This window comes from Delphinapterus leucas, chromosome 5 (genome assembly GCF_059928025.1).
Source record: "Delphinapterus leucas isolate spDelLeu-1000000601 "Yukka" chromosome 5, BTC_Dleu_Yukka2, whole genome shotgun sequence".
In the NCBI taxonomy this organism is placed as follows: domain Eukaryota; kingdom Metazoa; phylum Chordata; class Mammalia; order Artiodactyla; family Monodontidae; genus Delphinapterus; species Delphinapterus leucas.
In genome coordinates, this window is record NC_143133.1 from 90,608,764 (window position 1) to 90,635,575 (window position 26,812).

The 26,812-nt window shown below is 40.0% G+C and overlaps 1 protein-coding gene across 2 annotated transcripts; it reads right to left on the reverse strand.

The window, feature by feature from the left end:
- Nucleotides 1–349: 349 nt before the first annotated feature.
- On the reverse strand, nt 350–25,296 carry SDAD1 (SDA1 domain containing 1). Of its 2 annotated transcripts, XM_022599468.2 has the most exons (22): nt 25,054–25,296; nt 22,657–22,761; nt 22,092–22,190; nt 19,992–20,102; nt 17,959–18,030; nt 17,773–17,873; nt 16,765–16,822; nt 16,158–16,232; nt 14,891–14,992; nt 13,591–13,660; nt 12,483–12,586; nt 10,790–10,847; nt 9,619–9,677; nt 8,931–9,007; nt 7,589–7,686; nt 7,406–7,482; nt 6,471–6,600; nt 4,894–4,988; nt 4,612–4,802; nt 4,420–4,504; nt 3,048–3,209; nt 352–1,232 (listed from the first exon to the last, which is right to left on the reverse strand). In XM_022599468.2, the coding sequence occupies exons 1-22, from the start codon at nt 25,141–25,143 to the stop codon at nt 1,185–1,187; spliced, it is 2,067 nt and encodes a 688-aa protein (XP_022455176.2). In that variant the 5' UTR covers nt 25,144–25,296; the 3' UTR covers nt 352–1,184. The 2 variants fall into 2 exon arrangements, with proteins under 2 accessions (XP_022455177.2, XP_022455176.2); XM_022599469.2 differs by lacking the exon at nt 25,054–25,296 and having other exon boundaries at nt 350–1,232; nt 22,092–22,263; nt 22,657–22,763.
- Between the last annotated feature and the right edge of the window lie 1,516 nt (nt 25,297–26,812).

Sequence of the window (26,812 nt, forward strand, 5' to 3'; positions counted from 1 at the left end):
CCCCAGTGGTATGGAGCGTCTTAGGAAAAGTCACAAAGTTTCATTCAAATAAAACTGAAGTTGAACTGAGAAAGTGAACAGAAGACGCTGGAAAAGGAGTAAGAAAAGTGGTTTTAGAAGCTGCTGGGTGGGCAGAAAATTGCCTTTTCCTCTAGCTTGAAGCAATTTCCCCAACTACCACACTACCTAAGAAATCTGAGACAAAGGGCACCAAACTATTTCCAAACGCAACAACTTGCAAACAGCTGACCACGGCTCTCGTGCGGTGACCCCTGAAATCTACTCAAGCACACCTAGTGAAGGGAGACAACACACACCACTCAGCACACAGAGTACCTATTTGACATTAGAAACCTTTTATTGAGTGAGACATGGCAAACGGTGGGATGAAAATATTACAGGGTGAAGGAAGGCTGAGGAAACCAATCTAATTTCTTTTTCCTCTGTGGAAGAATGAGCAGCCCAAATGATGAACTGAGGCCACTCCAAGATTACTATTTATACGTAAGGCGATGTAAAAAGCAAGGTTTTAACCAAAAAGCCAGTATCTGGCATTAAAAAAAAAATCACATCTTTTGGATGGATGGACTAAAAAAGCTATATTGTCTACCCAAAATCTGTACAGCAGGGACCTGTTTTCGGCAGGTAAGCCTATTTACAAGTAAGATCCTCTTACTCTTGTAACACTGTCCTGTTTTAAGAGAATATATAACTCCCATCCCCTGCAGAGTTAGTCCATAAGGCCTCTGTGACCCCACAGAAGCATGAACCTATCTCTACTAGAGAACTATTTATACAACGCTGTAAATACACAGATACATACTTGCCCCTCGCCCCATCCTACAAATAGGCTATAAATACCTTGAGTGAGGAGTTGTGGCTCATTCAATTTTATATCTTCAGTGACAATTAATAGGCACTCTCTCTCTCTCTCTCTCTCTATATATATATTTTTTCATGAACACTAAATGAAAATGATTTTACAACACCATTACTGTTTACATTTCAAACATTCCCACCCCTACCCATCTCTAAAATAAGAACACCAGAAGCTACCAAGTTTACTGTGGTTTTCACAATATAGTGCTTTTGGACTTTTTAATGTAAACATTCTAAATGTACTAGTTTTCAGAGTAGTGACACGAATTTAGCATTCTCCCTGGAATGGAAAACTTGCTTGGAAGTTACTTCATTCTTTTTCTCTTTTTCAAGAGAGCATCTCGTAACGCCAGCTGGAAGATAAAAAAAAAAAATGTAAATATGATCTACAGAAAAAGACCACAGGACCAATGTTCACAGCAAACCTATGAACGTCCTTATAAAGTCTTACAGTTCCCAAAAGAAAACAACAGAATATTAAATAAAAGATTAAGAATAAACCCAAATTATAAAAAGAAGATAACCAAGGTCAGTGTATACATCTTAAGTGTGTGATGGATACGATTCCATTAATTCCCAAGCAACCACCACTCTCTGAGTCCTAGAAACTTTAAAGCATTTTCGGGGGTGGAAGTTGCCTGGCTCTAATCAAGCTTTTTGAATTTTATGACTTTAAGTTACTGACTCCTTGCCTTTAGCTCAGATCTGGGTCTTGGTATGTCTTTGTAGATATGCAGAGTAACTGGGACGCTTATGGTAGAAAAAAAAAAATCAACCAGTGCATTTTAACCTAATTTGCGTGGCTAAGAAGGTATTTCTCAGATTCAGCTATCTAGGTCTTATTTTCTCATTTGTAAAGTCGGTTTAATCACAGTACCTGTTCATATTGTTCACATGAACTATAGCACATATCCAGTGAACCAACTTCCTCTTACAAAATTCTTCAATCTTTGAGAGAAGTATTTTATACTGAAAGAGGTACTGACAGGAACAAAGCAAGGCTTCTCTATCATGCCAAAAAAAAAGCATGCTAAAAAGTAGAGGAAGTAGGGGCTGGGGGAACACCCCTAGATAACATGTAGCAAGGTCACAAAAACCTCAAAACGAAGCAAGGCCTGCCAACTGGATGGTCATTACTTCCTCGACCCAAAAATCTTATAAAGGGCAGGGGAAGGATAAACTAATGAATGTAATCAATTCAACCATGCATTTAAATTGGCAAAATTCAGACTGTTTAATGGCACCTTTCCTTTCACCTAAACTTTCAACAAATTCTAATCAAAATTACTGCCACTTTATTACTTACATAACATTGTTGAAGAGCTTAGAACTAGAATGATTAAATAAACAGAGTTAGTCATACTGACTTGGTTCCCACACCTATGGAGCCCTGCCCTGGAGAGCTGGCTGTCACATTCAGGCCTGGCAGGCTCATCCTTGGCTTGCAATTTAGGAACACTGGTTCAGAATGTGGCACTATTTTTCCCTTGACCTGACTTCCTAGAGATTCTTCCTAGTACATTTAGATATACACTCTGGTACATTGGCAGTGGAGGAGGATATAAAAACATAAATTTGTTTTACTACAATGAATTATGAAATAAGCAAGCCAACAGAGCAGCACAGGACTACCCACCAAAGACTGAAAATGGATAAAACACAATTCCAAAGGTCTGTGAACATAATGGCTTTGCAGAAGGGTACACAGAGAAAGGATCATGCCAACAACAGAACTGTTAAGTTTGTACTGCTTTCCTGAAACTGTTACTGAGATATTACCACATATAATTATTGCTTTTTGGAAAAAAGTACCATATAATAAACACTCAAAAATTATTATTCAGTTAATTTCGATATATTTCACAGATGCAATGTCAAGAGAATTTTAGCACAGGAATGGACCTCAGAGCTCATCTAGTTTAAACTCCTTTATTTACAGAGGAGGAAAATCGCCTCCCTTTGGTCACACAGCTGAATCTCAACAAAGTCAGGTCTAGGATTTACAAGCCCTGACCACTTTCCACCTCTCCATGCTCTCCAATAATGCACCCCATTAATCCTAAGACACACATAATACAAGGTTTTTGAAGGCACAACTCCACTCAAATGTAGAGAAGTCTTAGAACAACAATATCACTCTACCCAGTCAAGCTTCAAGTTGAGCTCACCTGCTTTTCTCGGAAGGAACGCTTATTTTTTGACCGGACGTTATGACTATACCGCATCATCATGAAGTTCTTCTGTTTTTTCTTCTCCTTATTCGTGGAACTGGAAAATGGATTCATCTTGGTTTTTCTCCTCACAAATTCTTTTCGGTCTGTTTTTCCAGCCTATCAGCACACACACACAAAAATACCACTGCAGGAGTTATCTCATCAACATACACATCTCCTCTGTGCCAGCTCCACTGGATGCCAAGGACACTAAGGTGGAGGGAACACACAGTCACTGCTCCCCAGAGACTCAGTTCAGTCCAGGGGAAGAAATGACCATGATGTGTTGTAATTGGGCAAGGGGAGCTCAGTGGAAGAAAAGGTTTCTTAGAGGCCAGAGGAGCCTATGAGAGAGGGAGACCCTGTGAGCTGTTTTTTGCAGGATGAAGGCCTTCCTGGTGAGGAAAGGAGGAAAGGAGGGAAGGAGGGAAGAGTAGAGCATTTCAGGTAGAAATAGTATATGCAAAGTTGCGGTGGAGAAAGAACATGGGTTTTCAAACTTATCTAAACAAGTGTCAGTACAAATGGAATAGAGGGTAATGTGGAGGCCATTTAGAATGGCGTCTGAAACAAGTCAAGGTAGAGAAAATGAAGCTGGAAAGGTAGGCAGGCTGCAGTCGCAAACAGCCACAGGACTTGCCTGCGGCAGCTCTAACTGTCTCTGGCTTTTCTTTAATGACCAAACATTCCCCTGCTTTTCTCATAGCTCTGGTAAATGTACTGAGCCTCCCTGAGACCGTGAACATATAACTGTGCCTTTCTGTGCTCTACAGCTTGTCTTAGACGGTGGTTACATATGTGGCTATCAGGTTGTTAAAACTCATCTAACTGAACACCTCTTATCTGTGCCTTTTATTCTATGTTAATTATACTTTTATTTAAAACATTAAAATAAAATACTGCAGGGACTTCCCTGGTGGCGCAGTGGTTAAAAATCCGCCTGCCAACGCAGGGGACACGGGTTCAATCCCTGGCCCGGGAAGATCCCACATGCCGCGGAGCAACTAAGCTGCTGCGTCACACAACTTCTGAGCCTGCTCTCTAGAGCCCGGGAGCTACAACTACTGAGCCCACGCACCGCAACTGCTAAAGCCCGCGCGCCTAGAGCCCGTGCTCCACACCAAGAGAAACCACCGCAATGGGAAGCCCACGCATCTCAACGCAGAGTAGCCCCGACTCGCCGCAACTAGAGAAAGCCTGCGCGCAGCAACGAAGACCCAATGCAGCCAAAAAAACCCTGCAGTTCTGTGCCTATACAAGTTCTGAGTCATATTTCACTTTATCTGCTTTCTGTTTAAACAACTAGGCAATGACATGCCCCACTCACCATTGCAGTGGCTAGTCTTGTCTCCTTGTCAGACTTTGGCTTTTTATGAAGGCGTTCAATGTCCCGAAGAGAAAGTAACTCACCCCTGGGGTGAAGGAAAAAATGTAATACGTAACAAGGATGGAACTCCTTTTCCTAATACTTTCATAATCGCGTGAGCTGACTGAAGACCTGGTGTACACACTGTCTCACCTGGGCCCCTCATCACTGTCTAATTCGATGTATTTCCTCTTTTGGGCTTTCCCAGGGGCAGCGTCGAGTTCTTTCCTCATTTGGGCCGTTCGGATTTTCTGGAAGTCTTCCTGACTTAACACTCGGCTGGTGCTGACGGCCGCGGCTTTGGCTTTCCGCTCCTCCAAGGGCATGCTGTTCAGCTTCTCAGACTTGAAAGGACACAACACAGGCTTAAACGGCTACTAGCTCCAGTGAGGGCGTAGCCCCTCAACACTGAGAAAAGGACATTTTAGGACTCACGATTTCTTTCTGTTCTTCATCGGAAGAATGGTGCACATCAACCCATTCGCCATCAGAAACTGCCTCGTCACTGAGACTCGTGTTTTCCCACTCATCTGTGTGAAAAAGAGCACCCCATTAGCACCCACTTTATGTTGAGTGTTCATGGTACACTGAGATAAATCAAGCAAAAGAAAACTTAGGTAATGAACCTCAAACAGATGCTCACCAAGAATTGAGCAATATTATTGTTAAATAAACCACATCAATTTAATTAAGTCAAGGAATGGAGAATAACCACTGATTATCCACCATGAACCAAAACTTTACAATCTTTCTCTAACCCTCGTGACTCAACAAAAGAGGAATAGAGTCCAGAGTTGAGTAACCTGCCCCAGGCCACACTGCTAGAAATGCAGCCTACACTGAAATTAGGAAAATCATATATGACTCTAGAGCCTACATTCTTTCCACCAAACTAGCCATGTCCATCAGAACTGTACTTGTACATTTACAGTGGCCACATACAAGTTATTTAACTTGTCTAAGCACATTTATACGTTTGAGAAATTAGTTAGAAACAAGTCATTCAGAGAACCAAGGCAGAAACTTTTGGTTGTATAAGAACCTCGTAGACACCTCAGTAAAGAGGTATCAGAGTTCCTAACGGAGCCACCACAGTAAGCTTTCAAAATGAAGGATACCTGCAGTCTCTCTGCAGATGCCCATGTTCTGCAAGACAGTGTCCCAGCTCTTAGGCATGGCCTACACAGCCACTCACGTGAGGCCCCACCTCTATCTCTAGTCTCATCGCCTTCTGTGCATCACCTTGTATCCTACATTCTAATAGTTTCCTAAACCCTTCAGTACTTTGCTCACAGTTTGCCTGGCAAGTCTCCACTATACTACCATTGCTCACTAATCATTCCAAATACGGCTCATGGGTCACCATTTCCTTGAAGCCTTTGTTGAACCTCTGAGGTGGACCTGACCTCTCTCCAACCCTTATACCCCACTCCAATCATAAATCCTGTTGATGATTTATTAGCTGTTTATGAGAGACCCTCAAGGACAAGAACCATATCATTCATCTTGGCTTTGACAGTGGCTGGCTCATAGCTAGTGCTTATGAAAGTTTTGTTGAAATAATGAAGGGATGAACAGGAAGAAGAAAGGACCCTAGCAACCAATGCAGTAAATGCTAACCCTGGAAATGAGAATGGAGTTCCTCAAGCATTCTTTGACCAGTTCAACAAGCATTCTCCTTCAACAGGAGGATTGCTATAGACTAATCTTCATTATTTTTTTTCTAGGCAACAAAAGAAACCCATTATCTTTCCCAAGTGTCAAACAGCATGCCCTTGATAAGGGGCAGCCAATCTGAAGGACATGAAAAGGCATTTCCTACACCAGAATGTAAATTCTCTCAGAGCAGGACCATGCCCATTTGACCTTCAGTGCCCGTAACAGGGCGTGGCACAGAGTCATTACCAGGAAGCATCTGCTGAATGAATGTCCAAACAATATAAAGATTTCAAGATCAATACAGATATAGCAGGAGTGATTTTGTCCTGAATAATGGTGAAACAAAAATGAACCTTCATCTTCTTCAGCATTTTTTTCTTCTTTTTCAACTTCCAGAACCTCTGCTCCTGGAATGTAACCTTTAGCATCTAGTTCTCCATATTCTTGCACTCTTGCTTCTATGGAGGCCTCTGTAGGCTTACCCTAAAGGAAAGGAAGTAGTTTTTAATGAGGTGCTTAAACTGCAAAACATTATTCATGAAAAGGATTCTCCAGGATTATGAATTGAGAGGGAGAATCACAAAAAATGGAAGCAATCGAATGACAGAAACAGTCCACCAATGTCTTGGGTCAAAGTAAATACCCCAGCCAGAACTTTGCCCACTGTTTTCTTGCTTTCTTCTTCTTCTTCTTCTTTTTTTTTTTTTTTGCGATACGCGGGCCTCTCACTGTTGTGGCCTCTCCCATTGCGGAGCGCAGGCTCCGGATGCGCAGGCTCAGCGGCCATGGCTCATGGGCCCAGCCGCTCCACGGCATGTGGGATCTTCCCGGACCGGGGCATGAACCCGTGTCCCCTGCATCGGCAGGCGGACTCTCAACCACTGTGCCATCAGGGAAGCCCCTTCTTGCTTTCTTCTGATCCACCTCAGGAAACGTCAATTAAGTCTCGAGATCTCTCCTTCTGTTACATACATGCATCTTTCTTTGTCCCAACTTGAAAGAGGTAGTATCTGGTTAGGGAACAGCCTGTTCAATGCTGCCATCAGTTGCTGACTTCAAACAGTCTAACAGGTCTGTAAAAGTCATTCATCCTCAAACAGCATATACCAACTATAAAACAGTTAAGCAAAAGTATTCAACCAATTTTATTCTGAGCTTAAAGAATAAAACTACATGTATCACCAATACTCCTAATGGAAGCATCAGAAATACTCAAACTCAAATTGTAGGAAATTACCCTCACTTTCTGAGACCAAATCCTTGATCAACATATGTATGCTTCACCTACCCGGAATTTCTTTTGTAACATCTGAGGATTCAGTGTTCGGAAGAGCTGAATCAAAGTTCTAGCAGACATCATCACATCTGGAAAATAATACCTTTAATTAGAAACTTCAGAGCAAAGAGTCTATTGAGGTAAAAACGAATTACTCTGTACTCTTTGATCTACTGAGAATAACACACCACTTACTCTTATCTTTGTGTGTTTTATACTGAGCCAGGTCTTGGAGAAGTTCTTCAGTCATGGCTAGAGGACATCGAGCTGTTATCTCTTTTATAGCATTGATTCTAAAAAAAGGAAAAAAATAAAACAAACAAACAAACAAAAACCCCCCAGCAGTTTCATGTGGTTCAACCTAAGAATATTTTCTAAAAAGACTAAATCAAAAGGAACGTAAGTTGGGTTTTATAGGTCTTAGGTCTTTAAAACTGCAGCATGGTAGAGTGTGAGGGTGGGGAGCCTCAGAGGGCTTTGATTCCAGACAGTTTACTGCCATTTCCTCTATTAGAAGAATAAGAAACAGTGTCATCTCTGTAAAATACAGGCACACCTCAGAGATATTGCAGGTTTGGTTCCAGACCACTGCAATAAAGTGAGTCACACATATCTTTTGGTTTCCTAGTACATACAAAAATTATGTTTAACTATACTGTAGTCTATTAAGTGTACAATAGCATTATGTCTTAAAAAGTACGTAACTTAATTAAAAAATCCTTTATTGCTAAAAATGTAACCTTCATCTGAGCCTTCAGTGAGACATAATCTTTTTGCTGGTGGAGAGTTTGAAATATTGTGAGAATTACCAAAATGTTACACAGAGGCATGAAGTGAGCCAATGCTGCTGCAAAAATGTCACCAATAGGCTTGCTCCACACAAAGTTGCCACAAACCTTCAATTTGTAAAAAAACACAGTAACTGTGAAGAGCAATATAGCAAAGGGCAATAAAAGGAAGTGTGCCTGTATATGACAGCAGCATTTATTCGCCCACTCTAGGGGAGATAGTACTAGGTCAAATAAGGAAAAGTTAAAGGTCTTTAGGGCTGTTATCCCAGCAATATTTTCCAAGGGAGATACAAAGCAGCGTTCAGCATACTGCTTAGTTATTAGGACAGATGAGTCGTCCTTAAATTAGTGCTCACACTCATTAAGTGCTTTTGAATTAATCAAAAGGGCCACTGAACCGCCTTGGGATTAAAAAATGATTCCATAACGAATCATTTGTTCCAGGGAAGATAGGAATTCAGGGTAGAAGACAGAAGAAAAACATTTAGATTGCCACACAAGCATTCATTTGAAAGAGGGAAAGCTAGTTAAAAAACAAAATGTTGATTAGAAGGGCAAATATCTTTTCTCTGGCTCAAAATTCTGACCAATAAATTAAAAACAGCAAGCCTGCTGAGAAGACTGAAGTGTACTTTAAACTGTTTTTGCAGAGAGCACATTATAGATGAAATTTTACATCCTGGTAATGGAAAGCAAACCCAGTGTGTTACGACCATACCCACTGCCTACAGCCACATTCTACATACCCTACTGTCATGACCTCTCCAGAGTTCTTGTCGGTTACAAAATTGTTGGCCACAGTCATGAGCAATGACTGCATGATCTGAACAGGAGGGAGAGAAAGGATATGAGTGCTGGTAAAACGTCTACACCTACTCAAACGCTTGACAATGAAGGGACCATAAACTATTACAGTGGAAAAACAGCCCTCCACCTTCGGTTTGGGAGTTGGAAGGATCAAGACTGAGGAAGACTGAGAAAAACACTCCACTCTGGGTTTCAGCCTTCTTCTTAGCTATCCTCAGATTAAATTTGGCTCGCCTTTAATATTAGTTCTCAACATGGATTAAAAATTGCTTTGACCCACGATCCTCCAACACTATTTGAATCAAAGAAAGAAATGATCAGTTTTGAATAATAATCACTATAAATTCACTGATATTCTTGCCCTCCCCAGCATAAAATTTGGCAATTAAACAAAACCAGAATTCTCAACAACTTGTCCAAAATAAACTTTACTTTCTACAGTAAAATGTTTTTACTTCTATGAGTAAACTGCTATGGATATCTCCTTAAGAGCTAGTGTCTCTTCTACTCAGTTTCAAAAAGGCAGGGAGGACGGTAATCCCTGTGGGAAAAGCCACCATGATATACTTAGTGGCAGGGCTACGTATGCACTAGATCCTGACAGAAGGAAAGTTTAAGAGTTCTCACCTCTGGGGGTACTAAGTGATGAGATGCCTGTGCAGCAAACAGAAGGATCTTCGTTACTTCTAAAAAGGTCAGAGATGGGAAAGGCCACAGTCAGTTTATTGCCCTGCCCTCAGGAGCACGGCAAACATGGCCAGCACGCGCTGGCCATAATGCTACTGCTGCTTGCTCTGCCCCAGCACCCAACCCCCAACATCTGCACAGCTCACTGCCTCGCTTCCTCCTGGCCCTGCTTAACTGCTGCCTTATCAAAGTGATTTCCTGACCACATAATCTAGACAGAACCCACCCCAGCACTCCCTACTGTCCTCACCTGCTTCCTTTTTCCTCAAAATACTTCCCGTCACCTGGACATATTACACACAGCACTCTGTGGATCTTCCTCTAGAATGTAAGCTCTATGAAGGTGAGGATGTTACTTTGTGTTCACTGGTGTCTAATGCAGTGCTCAGGCTAGAAGTCACTCAATCAATGAGTAAGTACAAACACATATATACGCACACTCTCCCTTTAAAGGGGCAGTATGGATAAAGAACAAGGCCTCTGGCAAAACAAAGGAGTGAGGTGAAGCCTAACCAGCCACTGTTTGCTGAGTGATCTTGGTCTTTTTTTCTTTTTTCTTTCTACACCTCTCAGGATTGAAGTGAGGATTAAATGAGATGACTGTATGTAAAGTACTTAGCACAGTGCTTGGCTCACGTTGAATGTTCAATAAATGTTCATTTCTTTCCTACCCTGGTTCAAGTTCAAAGGCAAAAACAACCATCTCTTCCTTCCTGCTTTCACGTTGCTTTTAATTAAGAATATAAATGAGGGCAATGAAAGCAGTAAGTTAAACCCTGGTATCTATAATGAAGTTACAATAAATAGTCAAAATTCTTTTTTAGAATTTTTCACATGAGTATTTATAGTATTACAAAAAGACTTGCTTTGAGAAACCAACATTTTGTTTTGGTGTTTTTCCCCCCCTCAAATAATTATTTCTTCAAGTTGATGAGCAGAACAATTACCTCATGGCAGAATCTGGAAAGAAAACATACAGGTTTCTCTCCTTGTCTCTGAAGCAGAACACCCTTCACTCCTAACTCTTGTCTTTAGTATTAATTCCAGAACAAAAGACTCTGGATGGTTAACCCCAAGGCCACCAAAGGAACACGGCAAGTGGAAGCCTTACCTCTTTGGTGGGGCTGCAGAAACCTCTGCACAAAGGGGTAGAAGTTGAAGAGAAAAAGCTGTGGAAAGAAGAATGCACTGACTTTAATATATATCTGGCTGAGCTGTGGAGTTTCATTTCTCCATGATGCAATTATATCACCAAGCTCAACTAACTGGGAATCATTTTTTTACTTTCTTTTTTTCTCAACAGCATTCATGCTACAGGATGATTCAATGTGCTGTATTAACCAAAGAAAGGAAGGCCTTGTTGCTATCCTATAATGTCAAGGAAGAAGAAAGTGTACACAGAATAAACCAGGGGGTGAAAAGGCAGTCAAAAAGCAACTTTCTTCTACTTTTAAATTGGTGTGGCTGCAGAACCAATTTTTTAGTCTTCAAAGATAATAGTAACTCAAATCTGAATAGTGCCTAGTGTAATCTGATCACCAAAAAACCCACAGTCTAGTTTTGTTATGGGATACCAGTCCAACCACACTGGAGGAATTACTCTGAGCTCCATATTTTAGACAGAAACCACTAACACTCTGGAGTCTACCTAGATAAAGGAGACAAGGATCCAGTTATTAAAACAATTGTAATCTTTAACTTCAAGAAGAGAAACTCTGGAGATGGCCTAGTCTTTTTCAAAGATCATCATGTGAGAATAAATTTTTTTCTATTTTAGCCACAGAGCAAAACCAGGACCAGAGAAGTAAAAGGGAAGACTTGGGTTCAATACAGAGATGGGTGTTCAACTGTAGCCAGATGTGAAACTCCAGTATCATTTCCATCAAACCATGCTTGAATTAAGAATCACTTCTGCTTTTCCACTGAGCTCAGATTCAGGTATGACTTGAAATTATTGCACAAATATAACAAGAATTGACCTGGTAATCCTGCTTTAGAACTGCAGCCCATGTAGAAAAAGCAATTTATTCACCAAAATATTAAGTTTTCCTTAGAGAAATGGAATAAGTGCATTTGTTCATTTTTAACTTGATATAGGTCTATACTGTTTGATTTTCCATGAAGGAGCCTGTTTTACTTCTTGTTTTTTTTTTTTGAAGAAAGCAACACATTCAGTGATGATCAGAACAGCACTAGTTATAAGAGCAAAACTATAGAGAACAACCTCAACGGTCATTTCTTCACGGGCTGAATTTCTGGGAATCCTTCCTTTTCTACAATGGCAGTTAGTCTGAGTATGTGTGAGGTTTCCATATGTATACACAATATATATACATTATACCACCAAGGAGCTCTTGCAGTCTAATTTAATATAAAGTGAATGACCAGAGAATTCAGCTTTGCAAACATGATCCTCCTGCTAGAGTGGGCTGGAAGTCAGGAAAGCTATGAAGGGGTAAACTGTGAAATGTAATAACGGTTGATAAAAATATGTGGGCTCTGTTGGCTCAGGAAAATGTGTAAGTGAAACACAGATACAATAAAATAAAAAGTAGAAAGACAGAACAAAAATAGTCTGTCCATAAACTGAATACATGTACAATTCAACATCCATACTAAGTGATAAGAAAACAAAGTGACAAAAACAGCTATTTTCAGAGTGAAAGATTTTATCCCTTTGTAAACTGTATGGGTTTAAATGGTTTGGGAGGGTAAAATTAAGCCACTGCTCTACCTTAGTGCCCTTTTACCAAGAAAAATTCTACTTCTAATATCCATCAAGAGAAACATAATGTAATTCAAACCTCATGAATTCCCACCAATCTGGAGATGAGGTTCATGAGCATCATCTTCACTTCAAACCTCTCCTTAGAGCTCTCTAGCTGCTTCAGTAGTTTTTCCGCAAAATCTAGAAAGGAGAAGATCAGAGAAGTATACTGTGGGCCCATGGTCTATACAACATAATCTAGCAGGTGTAGAGAAAAGCAGTAGTTTGATCACTGACTCTGGTATGGCTGTGCCTGAAATCACTCTGCAGAACCAGGATGGTAAACACAGCGGCATGACCGAAGGTGAAAAGACTCACACACGGGCAAATATACCTTCAGTGGTGCCCAAAGTTAAGTCTTAAGGATTTCCAAGATTTTTAGCATCAACATCTTGAGTTACTGTTGACAGATGCTCCACTTATAGTTCTCTGGGGCCCTGCTTCTCAAAGTGTGGTCTGCAGACCACCAGCAGCTGTCCACCTAATAGCTTGTTAGAAATACTGAACTGCAGGCCCCACCCCCAGACCTACTGAATCAGACAGAATCTGTACTTTAACAGGATCCCAAGGTGATCAGTATGTGCCTTAAAGTCTGAGAAACACGGACCTAGAGGAAGCGTCAGCAAACTAAAACTAAAATATAGAGAGCATTTAAAAGCCCCACTGCCCAGCCATACCCCATATCACCTAATCGGTCTCTGGAAATAACAGGACCCAAGTACCAGTATAGTTTTATAAATTCCCCAAGTGATTCCAATGTGCACTCTAGTTTGAGAACTAGTGTTCTAGAACAGGGTTTCCCAAACTTTTGGTTTCCACATACCAGTTAAAAAAAAAAGGGACTAATAAAAGATTGTCAATTTTTCATTTGGTCAAGCACAATGTCTTATAGTACAAGTACTGTGTTATTAAAGACATGAATTGCAAAGAGAGCTGTTCCTCTATATTTTTCTTATTTTGCTGTGGATTGGGAATCACTGCTTTGGAATAGAATTCTCTAGGCTACAACCAATAGGTAACAACTAAGCATTTACTGATTGTCTATTAAGTGCCAAGGATTTTATATTCCCTGGTAACCTTGAAGGTAGGAATCTAAATAGGCAGATAAAGCCAACAAGGAACTTGGGAGGTCATAATTATAGTACCTTGGGGATCATGAATCAAGTGAATAGCTGAAAAGTTAAACACCTCCGGTTTTTTCTTCTTCTTTTGTTTCTGAAAGAAAGGGAGAGGAAAACATTTACATTCTGAATTACAGTGAAAAGGCCCTTGGGATTAAATGTGCTAATGTGCTAAAGGCTGTTATCAAGCCCATTACACCATTTATATTTATTTATTTTCCTTATTTTTTTTTTTGGCTGCATCGGGTCTTAGTTGCAGTACACTGGATCTTTTGTTTAGGCATGCGGGATCTTTTCCTTACGGCATGCAGTCTTCTCGGGTTTCTCTCTAGTTGTGGCACGTGGGTTTTCTCTCTCTAGTTGTGGTGCATGGGCTCCAGAGCATGTGGGCTCTGTAGTTTGCAGCACATGGGCTCTCTCATTGAGGCATGCGAGCTCAATAGTTGTGGCATGCAGACTTAGTTGCCTCGTGGCATGTGGGATCTTAGTTCCCCAACCAGCAACTGAACCCATGTCTCCTGCATTGGAAGGTGGATTCTTTACCACTGGACCACCAGGGAAGTCCCCATCACACTAATTAAAAAGAAAAAAAAAAAAATCTTTGTTCCAAAAACCTTTCTTGCAACTAGAAGAACTAAAGGTGGTTTTTAAGATTAAACCTTGGGGACCTCCCTGGTGGCGCAGTGGTTAAGAATCTGCCTGCCAATGCAGGGGACACGGGTTCGATCCCTGGTCTGGGAAGATCCCACATGCCTCAGAGCAACTAAGCCCATGTGCCACAACTACTGAGCCTGCACACCACAACTACTGAAGCCTGTGTGCCCAGAGCCCGTGCTCCACAACAAGAGAAGCCACTGCAATGAGAAGCCTGCGCACTGCAACGAAGAGTAGCGCCCGCTCGCCGCAACGAGAGAAAGCCTGTGCACAGCAATTAAGACCCAATGCAGCCAAAAAGTCCTAGCTATTAGCACCTGTGAGACTTAAAGAGATTTGGAAATATGAACATTAAAAAACACACAAGGACCAAATTAATGACTTTCAAATAATTATTACAAAACAAAATGTACTTCATTTGCATACTCTTCTGAGAAGACATCGTGATCAAAACAAATGAATTTAATCAAATTAATTTATTCAAGCCACAGATCTTGCTAGAGCTGAAAACATTTATTCATCTAAAAAATTAGTGCTTAAAAAGTCATCACACATTTCTAAGTCTTTCAAAATGCTATTTTCTCTATTCCAAATGCTTAAAAGCTTTTCTAAAGAACACATATTCTGCATTCTAATGATTCCTATCTCATTTCCCAGGTACAAGTCTCACCTTGAGGACTTTCATAGCCTTTTCCAACTTTTTCTTGTTTTTGGAGCTTTTCTTCCCTGTGGCATACTGCACTAGCAGGTCTCTTGCTGTTGGTCCTTCATCCTGAAGAATAAACTACTTTGTAAAACTATAAACAAGGAAACTCTGCATAGAAGCAAGGAATAACCCTTTTAATCACTTCTTTGTACTTATACTCTTTGCATGCAGCTATGAAAAATAAACACAACTTTAAAAATTCAATAAAAAACAAATTTGCCCATCTGCAGGAACAGGCTCATACAAAGATTTTCACTGCAACACTGACTTTTGTTTTTATTTTGCTTTTAGTTCTTATTGAAGTATTAATATACAGAGAGAATGCAACTTTGTTTTTATTTGAAAAAGGAAACTGGAAACAAATATTTATCAATAGGAAAATGCTTAAACTATAGTACATCCATATTCTGAAATATTATGTGGAGGTTAAAAGAATGAGGTAGACCTATATGTACTAGTAGAAGAATATCTAAATGCACTGGTACATCTATATATGTCATCACAAAGGAAGCAGGTTGCAAAATAATACATATATTATTTATATGTTTTAAAAACAGACCACACACATAAGACAATATGTATACACATCCGCACAGAAATGCATGGGAAACGAAATGGTTACCTATGAAGAAGGAACTGGCAAGTGGAAATAAGAAAGGATCAAGATAACTTTTATCTATAGTATCTGAAATTTTATACAGTTAAGAATGTATTGTTCATACATTATTTACTAAAGTAATAACAAAAGGTGTTATCCCATATTCTAGTACTCTTGTTACCAAAATGTTAAAATGGGAAGGGAATTTCTTTTTAATATTAATAAAAAATATTTTTTAATAAAGAAAATTTCATGACATCATAAATCCTGATTCTTCCTTTTAAAGATGCTGTACTACCCTTCTCCCTTTCTCCACTCTAAACTTCCATGATGTCAACACTCAACCTCAAAAATATATTGGCAGTAATTTTTATTCTAAGTTCATATAGTGAGATATAGGTATAGCTTTAGCCCAAGAACAAGGTTGAATGAATCTAAGTTTTATTAGTTACTTAACCAATCTTTCTGAATGTAAGTGACAAGTTCTAAATAGAATAAAATCTCAGCATGGCAGAACTCAATAAAGGATAAAGGTGGCATCTAAGTTTCTTTCCAACTTTTACAATCTATACTGAAAACAATAATAAAATCTGCTAAACTGTAAAGTTCAGAAGTATCTATGGTTAAACTAACCTCAGATTCTGAGTCACTGTCCTGTTTCTCCTCTTCATCTTTTCCAAGGAAGAATGTCAGAGCAGCAACTAATATCTAAAGACCAATTCAAAGTTAATTACTCATCCCAGCTTACAACAAAGAATAAATACTTTTGTCTATATTTTACACATGCATATGAACTAGGATCTGAAGAAAAAAAAAAAAACAAAGAATGGTAGGATTTGGGCTCATCTGTCTTAGCCCGGCTCTACACAGTTGTTATCCTTCAAGTAGGAAGTCAGGAACTTCTACATCCCCCCACAAGAAAAGTGATATAGCCCCTCTAACAGAAAGTCAAACATGTCCTTAAATTTCTTTCAGCTGTGCCTGAGTCCAATAAAAGAGCAGTCAAGAATTACAGAGGAAAACAAGATAAACGCTAAGGCTATCGTTTAATACCAAGCATTTTAAAAACTCATAATTTTGCGTGACTCCTCTAAAGCGCAGATAAACCAGGGAAGCAGCCTAAGCACGAGCAGCACGTCCGCACACCACCTCTTCCTCGCACACCCATCTCCTTCACCTTCTAGCTGGAGAAGCGGGCTACTCACAGACAGTGCCTTCACGCAGCCGTACACGTGCTCACCTTGGTGACCTTAGAGAAACATGCTGTGGTGATCACATTGACAGTTTTGGCATCATTCCTGGGGGAAGACAGTTGAATGTTTTAAAGTGAATTTTCATTCGACTGTATTTGACAGCACAGACAATGGCACAAAATAAATATTTCTGACATGTTAAAATTCATAGTTTGTAATATTTCAAAAAGTCAAGGGTTGCTAAATAGTCAGCTACAGGCAAACATTTAATTCAATTTTAGCCCAGTCTTGTGTCAGAAAATTATGCAGCCATTCAGGTGTATTTTTTGAAGAATTTTTAATGACATAAAACCTACTCAAGATAACTGGGGGCGGAATAAAAAACCAATAAAAAACTACAATACAGCAAAATTCCAACCACACTTTAAAATTCACATTAAAGAAAAGACAGGAGGAAATAGTATAAAATATTAACTGATTATCTCTAGGGGGTGGGACTATCAATAATTAAAAAAAAAAACTTTCTAGCTTCTCCAAATCTTCTGCTGCAACGAATATTATCAAAATTAGTGAATAAGAAAAGCAAAAGACATGAGTTGGGACACTGTACCAACAAGCCAAAGTTTATGAAACATGATAATTTAAGTATATAAGGTAAATGGATTTGAAAATCTTCAGAGAGGCAGAGTAGAAAGAGCCCGAATTTCAGTCAGACAGATCGGGTTTGAATTTCAATTCTGCCTTTTACTAGCTACTAAACTTAAACTTATGAACCTATGGGTTTCATTACCTATAAGGTGGGAATGATCCCAAATAAGCTACATTACACTGTTCTGAAGGTTGAATGAGGTAAGGCATAGTGCAAGTGCTCAAGAAATGGTAGTCAATATTGTTATTAGTCATTTGGATTGCCTCCATAGTTTTACTTCCAACCTAATCTATGGCAGAGATATATTAAAGGGCTCAAAATCAAGAAAAATATTTGTGTATGTGTTCTGTGGTAATTACAAATGAATAAAAGACTATTTCGAAAGAGACAGGTACATAGATATTACCAGATGTTTCTTCTGTAGAGTTCAATCATCACATCCAAAGATATCTTGGCTGCAGTTGCATTGCTATCTCTTAACATGGTATACATGAAATTCTGCAATACCTGAAGAAAAAGAGGAGAAAGAAGACTTAAACTGCACGATACTGTAGTACAATGCTGCAAACATGGAAAACAAAAGGGTACTTACTACATTCACTTTATTGTTCTTGTGTTTCGCATTTATATTCTTGATATCAGTCACAATATGAGTATATAAAGTCTGAGGAAAAGAAACAAAAACATATACACATTAACCAACATTTCTAACCTTGCCTAATTTGGAGAGAAATATAAATGTACTGGAGGATTTAATTTTGCCCACTTTTCATTCTATCACAAAAGAGACCAAAAACAAATAAAACAAACAAAAAAAAGCAGGTAAAGCAAAATGAAAGTTACCCTCAAAAAGTTAAATATGAAGTTATATGACCCAACATTTCCACTCCTAGTTATATATCCAAAAGAAATGAAAATAAATTTCCAACTGATGTTCAAATATTCATAGCTGCATTATTCATAACAGCCAGAAAGTGAAAACAACCCAAATGTCCACTAATTGATGAGTGGATAAACAAAATATGGTATAACTAGACAATGAAATATTATTTGGCAACAAAAAGTAATGAATACTTACATATGCTACAACATGAATGAACTTTGAAAACATTAAGTGTTTTCACTTAATTTTCACTTTCACTAAGTGAAAGAAGGCAGTCACAAAACAATTACATATTATATGATTCCATTTACATGAACTATCCCGAGTAGGCAAATCTATAGAGACCAGAAGTACATTGGTGGTTGCCTAGGGCTGGGACAGATGGGAAAATGGAAAGTAACTGCTGATAGGAATGGGGTTTCTTTTGGGGGTGCTATAAGTGTTCTAAAACTGACTGTGGTGATGGTTGCAAAACTCTGTGACTACACTAAAAACCCCTGAATTGTACATTTAAATGGATGCATTGTTTGTGAATTACATCTCAATACATTTGCTTTTTTTGTTTTGTTTTGTTTTGTTCTTACAAAGGAAAGTCGGGGCTTCCCTGGTGGCGCAGTGGTTAAGAATCCGCCTGCCAATGCAGGGGACACGGGTTCGAGCCCTGGTCTGGGAAAATCACACATGCCACGGAGCAACTAAGCCCGTGTGCCACAACTACTGAGCCTGCGTTCTAGAGCCCGCGAGCCACAACTACTGAGCCTGTGTGCCGCAACTACTGAAGCCCGTGTGCCCTAGAGCCCATGCTCCCCAACAAGAGAAGCCACTGCAATGAGAAGCCCAAGCACCACAACAAAGAGTAGCCCCCGCTCGCCGCAACTAGAGAAAGCCCACACGCAGCAATGAAGACCCAACGCAGCCAAAAATAAATAAATTTTAAAAAATTAAAAAAAAATAAATTAAAAAAATAAAAAGGAAAGTCCAAGCCCCTAACTGCATGTAAGACAATATTGGGATTTTTACAAATATCAATGGTACCCAAAATATGCTCCCCTGGATCACTTTTATTCACAAGTTAGTCCAAGAAGTACAACTGCTAAAATCAAATGGTTGCAGTCTCTTAATATTTTGGAAAAAAAAAAAAATTTTTTTTAAGTTAATGTATGTAAACTTTAGTTTCTGTTTCTTAAAATTCTTTATAAATCTTCAACTTCTGGTCTTACTTATACAAGCAAACACAAAGTCACAGGGAAATATTAATAACAAAAAAAGTCAGTTTTGGGGGGAAGAGGTTGGGAGTGGTTACAGCCACGAGTGTGCAGTCCATGCTCTGATTTAGCTGGTCAGTGCAGCATAGCAGAAAAGGGCTTGGGTTCTGGAGCCAGGTTCCCTGGGTTTATGTTCCTGCCTCACCACTCAGAAGCTGTGTGACCCTGGGAATATCACTCTCTCTCTCTGTGCCTCAGCCTTTTCATCTATAAAATAACAACAACAATAACCCCTATCTCATGGCACTTTGTGAGTAAACGAATACGTAAAATGCTCTGAAAATGGTAACCTAGCAAAAAGTAAACAATAAATGTTAGCTATCACCATTATATTGCATGCACACAACGGTCAATTTTTTTCCTATCAAAATTATTCTTAGCTGTATCCAATAGTATGAAGCATCAAGAGACTCCAAATGCTATACGTTTCATGTTACTGCAAGGAAGAATGAGGTATGGAGTGATTTTGCTCTTTACCTTTCGAAGAAGCTTATCGTGGCAACGCAGAAGTTCAAAGAAGAGTTCTAGCAAACTTGATGGATTGATGAGATTCTTATTTCTCAGCAAGATCAAAGCTTTGCAAAATGTCTCAGGAAGGAAAAAGAAACATACTATAAGATAATGATAAAGTTAGGATGAGAAAATGGAGCAAGTATATCCCAAAAGCACTTAATGTCTTCTACTAACTAGGCATTATTCTAGGCATGGCAACAGAACAGTCAGACTCTGCCCTCATGGAGCTTACACTGGGGGTGGAGCAGAAGAGGGGACAGTCAAGCAAGTAAGCATATCAACAGGTATACCTCATATAGGAAGGAAATAAAACAGGGTAATATCATTGATACATAGTGACTGCAGGAAGGCTCCTTTACACAGGAGGTCAAGGAAGGGTCAACATAGAAAAACGCAGTGATCAGTAAATCCACAGAGATAAGAAAGGTGGGTTACAATAACATAACACACTAAATTGGGATAATCAAACTGAATTTGTGACCTTACAAGGCATTCTTTTGAAATACAGTTTGTAGTAAGAACGGCCCAATGGTAGTTGTAGCACCCTTGCTTACCACCAACTTTCACAAGTACACTCTAAAAACGAATGCTAATTATACAGACTCAATCCCTTGCTTCCTAGCAACGTCCTAATTATTTTTAAAAACCCACTAGTCATCATAAAACACTATAAAGAAATATACACACACATTTAGTTATTTAATAATGCCTGCAGACCGATCTGGTTGGGTACTGTTAGCACACAAAACTTAAAGAAGACCTAATTACTTGGAAAGACACTAAGTCTCCACACTCAAAATCTCCAATCTGTACGGCCCACAAGGACTTGACCTAAGTCTTGACCTATAGGTAAGTCTTCTGTAATGGTTCAAGTTTGAAGCCTATTAGGCTGTGCTGCCAGGTCCCATGTCCCAACTGAGAGTTAATCAGAGACTCCAACCTTGGCTTGTCTGAGATGGTATTCTTTTTTTTTTTTGGCCAGAACAAATTAAGATAATCCTAGAAATGTATAAAAATTGAAGAATTACAGAAAGCCTGGGAAAATGCAAGAATAAGAAACAAAGTTGAACCTACAGACTTAGCATTTTTATAAGTTTTGGTAAAGGATATTAGTAGGTTTTGAGATCATAATATTTGTGTAAGTTCTACCAGCTGTAAAGGTGTTTGAAAAGCTGATATATAAGATTTGAAAATGCCTCTGGTTGGGTTCCCTAGAAGCAGAACCCAGTTTATTACAGAGGTCTGTCCAGGGTGTGCTCTCTTCTACAAGGGAAGTGAAAGAGGCAGGATAGGGCAGAGAAAAGCTGGGCAAGGATGTGTCCTTGGCTGGAGACTAGCTTTAGTCTGATTACAGAGAAGCCCTGGAGCACAAACTGCAACACAAAGTTGGACCTTGGGAAGGGCTGGGCTTTTGAACCTCTGGGTTAGTCAGATACCACCTGTGGGCTGGGAGGGCCACTTCCCAGGTGCTAGGGCTCCCATTTAGCTGAAGACAGTGCTCCAGAGAAAGGGCAGCTGGGGGCCATTAGCAGCCAACATTCCCCGCGGGTGGGGGAAATGGGAGCACTAGCCTGGTAAAGGGGATCCCAGACAGGACCCAATGTCAATCACTAAGGTAACAATGTTTAAATGCTCAAACTGGCCAATTAATAGATAAATGTCTAAACTAAGCTTTATAAAAACTATAGGTTATAATTAGGGTTCTTCATGCATTTGAGATTTGAATGACTAGAAGGAATCACCTAATCAAAAAAGGGAAAAGAGCATCTTGGCAGGGTTAGCATACTGGTAGAACTGAGAGGTCAGAGAGAGGAGTGCAGCAGAAAAGTAAATGAGGTCAAAAACACAGGAAGGAAGCAAATCATGTAGGGACTTACAGGCTAAGTTAATAAGTTTGAGTTTTATTCTGTGTAAATGAGAAGCCACAGAAGGATTTTAAGGTATGGGTGACACACTGATTTACATTTTAGAAAGATGTTTAGATGACAGGCTGTTCTCCTTTAAACACATATTATACGCACACGGGAACACAGCACAATTTATCAATCCAACTACTGGTCCTACCATTCGGAGATCTGGATCCAAGACAGTGTGGTTGTAGGAGAGAAGATCTTTCAGCTCTTGAGGAAAGTTACTTAAATGTTCTGGATAACACTGACCAATCTGTAACAAAGCAAAGGCTCTTCTGAAGTTTTTCTTTCTCTCCTATAATTCATATGCACATATTAAGGATGTTCTGCAAAAGGAGAATAAAAGGCTATGTTTCACAGAAGTAGATGGCTCCAAACCACCTATTTTTCTTCTACATGCTAATCTCTCTGACCCCTTTCATATTTCCTCTAGTCTTAGTAAAGTATGTGACATGATTCAGAATCTGTTTTTATGATGAATTTGAAGAAAACAAATAGTTTGAAAGCTTTTTTGCTCCGGTTGGTTCTGTGAAAAGCTCTAGTGAAATCCTCTAGCTGAACATAAGGAGGAAATAAAATCTGCAAAAAGGGAAAATTAATTTTCTTTTTTAAATTAAGTTTCCACTCCCGAATGGAATGAGGTTGGGTATAAGTGAAAAATATTCTGCAAGCTGTGTGCAACAACTGGTCTTCGTTTTACTCAAAAATTATCTTCTTACCTGTGCCATAAACATCACCAGCTCTGCCAGTTCTTTGCTGGGTTTATTTGGTTGTAATTTGAAAATCTCCACATTGGATTTGTAGTGATTATACTGCTGTAGAAACTGTAGAAAAATAAAATTTAAATTGGTCACCTTCTATTATAAGACTTTCTCAGTAGAGAATTAAAAATTACTTAGAAATCTTTGATAATGGCATTGAGACAAAGATGTGGCAAAGGTATGTAGAAACACTATGTTTTCCTTATCAGAATTCTTCAAAATGAGTTTTGAAAAATCTGCGCACATTTTGGGTAATCTAAAGACCCTTTCCCTTATCATTAGAAATTTAGGTAGTAAGGTATAAAGAACAGTGAAACAAGAGTCAAAAATTCAGATCTGGCTCTCTACTGCCATTTACTATCTAAATGACCCCCTACTATATTGTCCATGTATATAGAGCACTAGTATCTGCAGAAATATGTGAGTCAGAAAATGTAAATTATAATTCAAGTACACAAAGCTCTCCAGTCAAAATTCCCCTTCTTTTAAATAATAATTATGATTTTATCCTGGAGTTCTAGATAAGATGTGTTAACAGGCAAAAGCAATAGACACACAGAAATAATAATAGCTTCCATTTATTCAGCACTTGCTAAGTGCCAAACTCATCATGTAATTATTTAATTATGTTTAATTATGTTTAATAATTTATGTTTTAATTATGTTTAATCCTAACAACAATCCAACAATCTAATGTTGGAACTCACAAGGCCTCAGTTCCACACCCTACAGCTACTCTCATGCCTAGGCCACGGTTTTAAACTATGTGTATATGCGTTAGATAGAGTGATAGGGAGAAAGGAGGAGAGGGGGAAGGGGAGGGGAGGGGGAGAGAGATACTCAGAAGGAGAATGAGTATTTCTTTCTTTTTTTTTAAATTTGGCTGCTCCAGGTCTTAGTTGCAGCACGTGGGAGCTTCGCTGTGGCCTGCGGGATCTAGTTCCCTGACCAGGGATTGAACCCAGGCCCCCAGCATTGGGAGCGTGGAGTCTTAACCACTGGACCACAATGGAAGCCCCAAGAATGAGTATTTCTTTATATTACCAGCCCTAACTGGTTCAGTGAGCTCCAAATTGAGGTACAATATGTGTGAATTTGCATAAATATTTGTTAAGTGAATGAAACAGTAATCCTCTGTAGGTATTATCTCCTTCTCACATATTAAAATACACGTAGGCTCAAGTGGTTAACCCTCTCTGGTTACACAATTGGTCAACAGTTAGGCCGGGATACGGAGTTAGTTTTGAAACCATTGCTTTTAAATACAGCGCTGTACAGAGTCTCAGCTAGTACTTTGGCCAATGGTTTACAGTGCTTTACACATCTCAAAGCCTCACCTATATTACTTAACTTCTTGTATTTGTTCCTTAGTCTTTGTTTCCACTCCCTTGAAACTTTGGAAAGTCTCTCTCTACTGGTAACCTAAACCACTGAGACCGCTATTTGTTAAAATGTATTCACATAAATATTTCTATGTGAAAATCTGGGGGAGGAGGGAAATGAGAAGGGCAATCAAAAGATGAATAATTGTGTTAGCCATCTGCACATACAAGTAACTGAAGCAAATACCTGTTTAATGCCGGTCAGAAAAATGGGTGTCTGAAGAAAGCACTTGCCAAAATAATGTAGCAAAATCATCACTTTCATTTTGTCACTTCTCAGCTCAAACACCTTTAATGTTCACAATTTGTATGAGGTCAGTATACAAAGCCCCTCACGGTCTGGACCTAATCTAATTTTCAACTTCATCTTTTCCTGAGGTAAATTCTCACATCCAGGTCATGCCAGCTTCCGATGAGACTGAATCCTGTTTTTTAACTAGATAATACTAAGCTCTTATTTCTGTCCCTTATAATTGAGAATACTCCCTCCTTCCCAACACAGTCCATGGCACCGAGCACGGGCTCCCGGAAACAGACGTCGGTGGAAAACAATCTAAACAAAAGTTTCATCCACTGTTACAGACTAATTCCATTTAGGGGTTTCAGAAAAGAAAAGGCCTGAGAAACCTGTCTGGAAGTCAGAGGTTGGGGGTGGACCATTTGTCTCTCGACCCCTCAGTGAGGTCGGGAGATAATCCCTAAAGCAAAAATGAGATCTTTTAAATGGTGTTTCTGTGGCAGCAGGGTCTATGGAGCAGGCAGAAAACCCAGACGGGCAGCAGATTTCAAAAGGTGGGGAACGAACCCTGTGGCATGTCTCTCCCTTAACCCCTTTTCTCCTCTCGAGGAACCTCTGAACTTAAGAGCAGAACACGAGGCGAGCCAGGATCCCTGCTCCACTCCACGCCTCCCTCCAGCCACTGTCTCAACCAGCCACGTCCCGGCTTCTAGCCTCACCGCGCCGCATTCCTACCTCCTCCACGTAAGCCGGTGGGTCTCGCTTGATCAGATTCTGTAACTGCGGCAGGTTGCTGGGCAGCTTGTTATTGTTTCTGCTAGACATGTTAGCTGCTTACTGGCTCCGAGACGAGCAGTTTTAAGAAAACTCACACCGCTCGCAGTTGCCGATAGTCCCAGCTACGGCTGGGAGTCGTGCTTCCGAGTACGACCGGAAACAGCACATGGGTAGTTCGGCCGGCGGCGCCATCTTTTCTTAAGGCGAGCTTGACTACGGGAGCCTCAGAGTGTCAAACTTACTCTCACGGCGAAATGCTCTATAGTGGTTTTTACGAGGTTTTTGCTTTTTTCCTCGATCAACCGCTGCTACTGTCTAGCGTTCCTGAAATAGTCTGAAATGCAAAGACTTTCTTCACACACCTTAGTTTATTTCATCATCCTGACACTCCTATGAAACAGACAGATGAGAATTAATAGTTTTTATTAAAAAACTCACAGCCTAGGGCTTCCCTGGTCGCGCAGTGGTTGAGAGTCCGCCTGCCGATGCAGGGGACGTGGGTTCGTGCCCTGGTCCGGGAGGATCCCACGTGCCGCGGAGCTGCTGGGCCCGTGAGCCATGGCCGCTGGGCCTGCGCGTCCGGAGCCTGTGCTCCGCAACGGGAGAGGCCACAACAGTGAGAGGCCCGCGTACCGCAAAAAAACCAAAAAAACTCACAGCCTAAAGTTAGAAGCTAAAAATATCCCTGGGGAGTTGATAGCACTATCCAGTTTTGGAGAGGAGGGAAAAAGGTCAATGAGGGGTGTAAATTAGTTTTCTTGTATATTTTATTTTATTTTTTTAGCACGTGGGCCTTTCACTGTTGTGGCCTCTCCCATTGCGGAGCATAAGCTCCGGACGTGGGCCCAGTGGCCATGGCTCACGGGCCTAGCCGCTGTGTGGCTTAGTGAGATCTTCCCGGACCGGGGAATGAACCCGTGTTTTCTGCATCAGCAGGTGGACTCTCAACCACTGCGCCACCAGGGAAGCCCTTCTTGTATATTTTAAATAGCTGTTCTTGTGTTGTTTTTAATTGTTTCAACCCAATGTAACCAATGGAAAAGGGTGTGAACTGAATAAAATGTAGTCATGTTGGTTGTTTTAAAATGCAAATGAATTTGTATTTAAAAGCCAACTATTGTTATAACCTTTGTAAGTACTGTTCAGCCAGAGTTTTAAATTCAGGTCCTGGTCATTTGAAGAGAATACATTTCCACAGTTTCATGGTGTGCAAAAATAAATATGTGGAGAATGAATTAATGAGAGTGTTGTTAACATAAAGAGACACTTGATCAGTCACTCTGTTTCAAGCCCTTCACTTGTATTTAATCCTGAGAAGAGCCCTCTAAAATAGGTACTATAATTATCCGCACTTTGCAGATGAGGAAACAGGTTCAGACAAGTTGACTGCTTAAGTTCATAGCAGGTGAGGAAGCTGGGATCTCAATCCAGGCAGTCTTGATTGTAAACACATGAGAAAGAAAAATGTAGCCTAACAGTTGTCAGCTGGTAAGCTGGTCTGGCATCTGTAGATGAACCATGGTATTCCCCTGCTTAACAGCAATTTAACACAACACCAACTTCAGTCCAGGTCATCTGTGGCCAGGTCGGAATGAGCCAAAAACAAGGCAACTCTGTAACCACATCTAGGCATAAGCAAATTCAAGCACACTGTGCAAACCACTATTAGTTTTTCTGCCATATTTGGAGAATGACTATTTTATTAATCATTGAATCA

Coding starts and splice junctions, on each gene's coding strand:
- SDAD1 (XM_022599468.2), bottom strand. CDS start 25,143: ATGTCTAGCAGAAACAATAACAAGCTGCCCAGCAACCTGCCGCAGTTA. Junction 22,191..22,656: donor TGGTGATGTTTATGGCACAG/GTAAGAAGATAA, acceptor GCTTTGTTACAG/ATTGGTCAGTGTTATCCAGA. Junction 16,823..17,772: donor CTCTACAGAAGAAACATCTG/GTAATATCTATG, acceptor GTCTTCCCCCAG/GAATGATGCCAAAACTGTCA.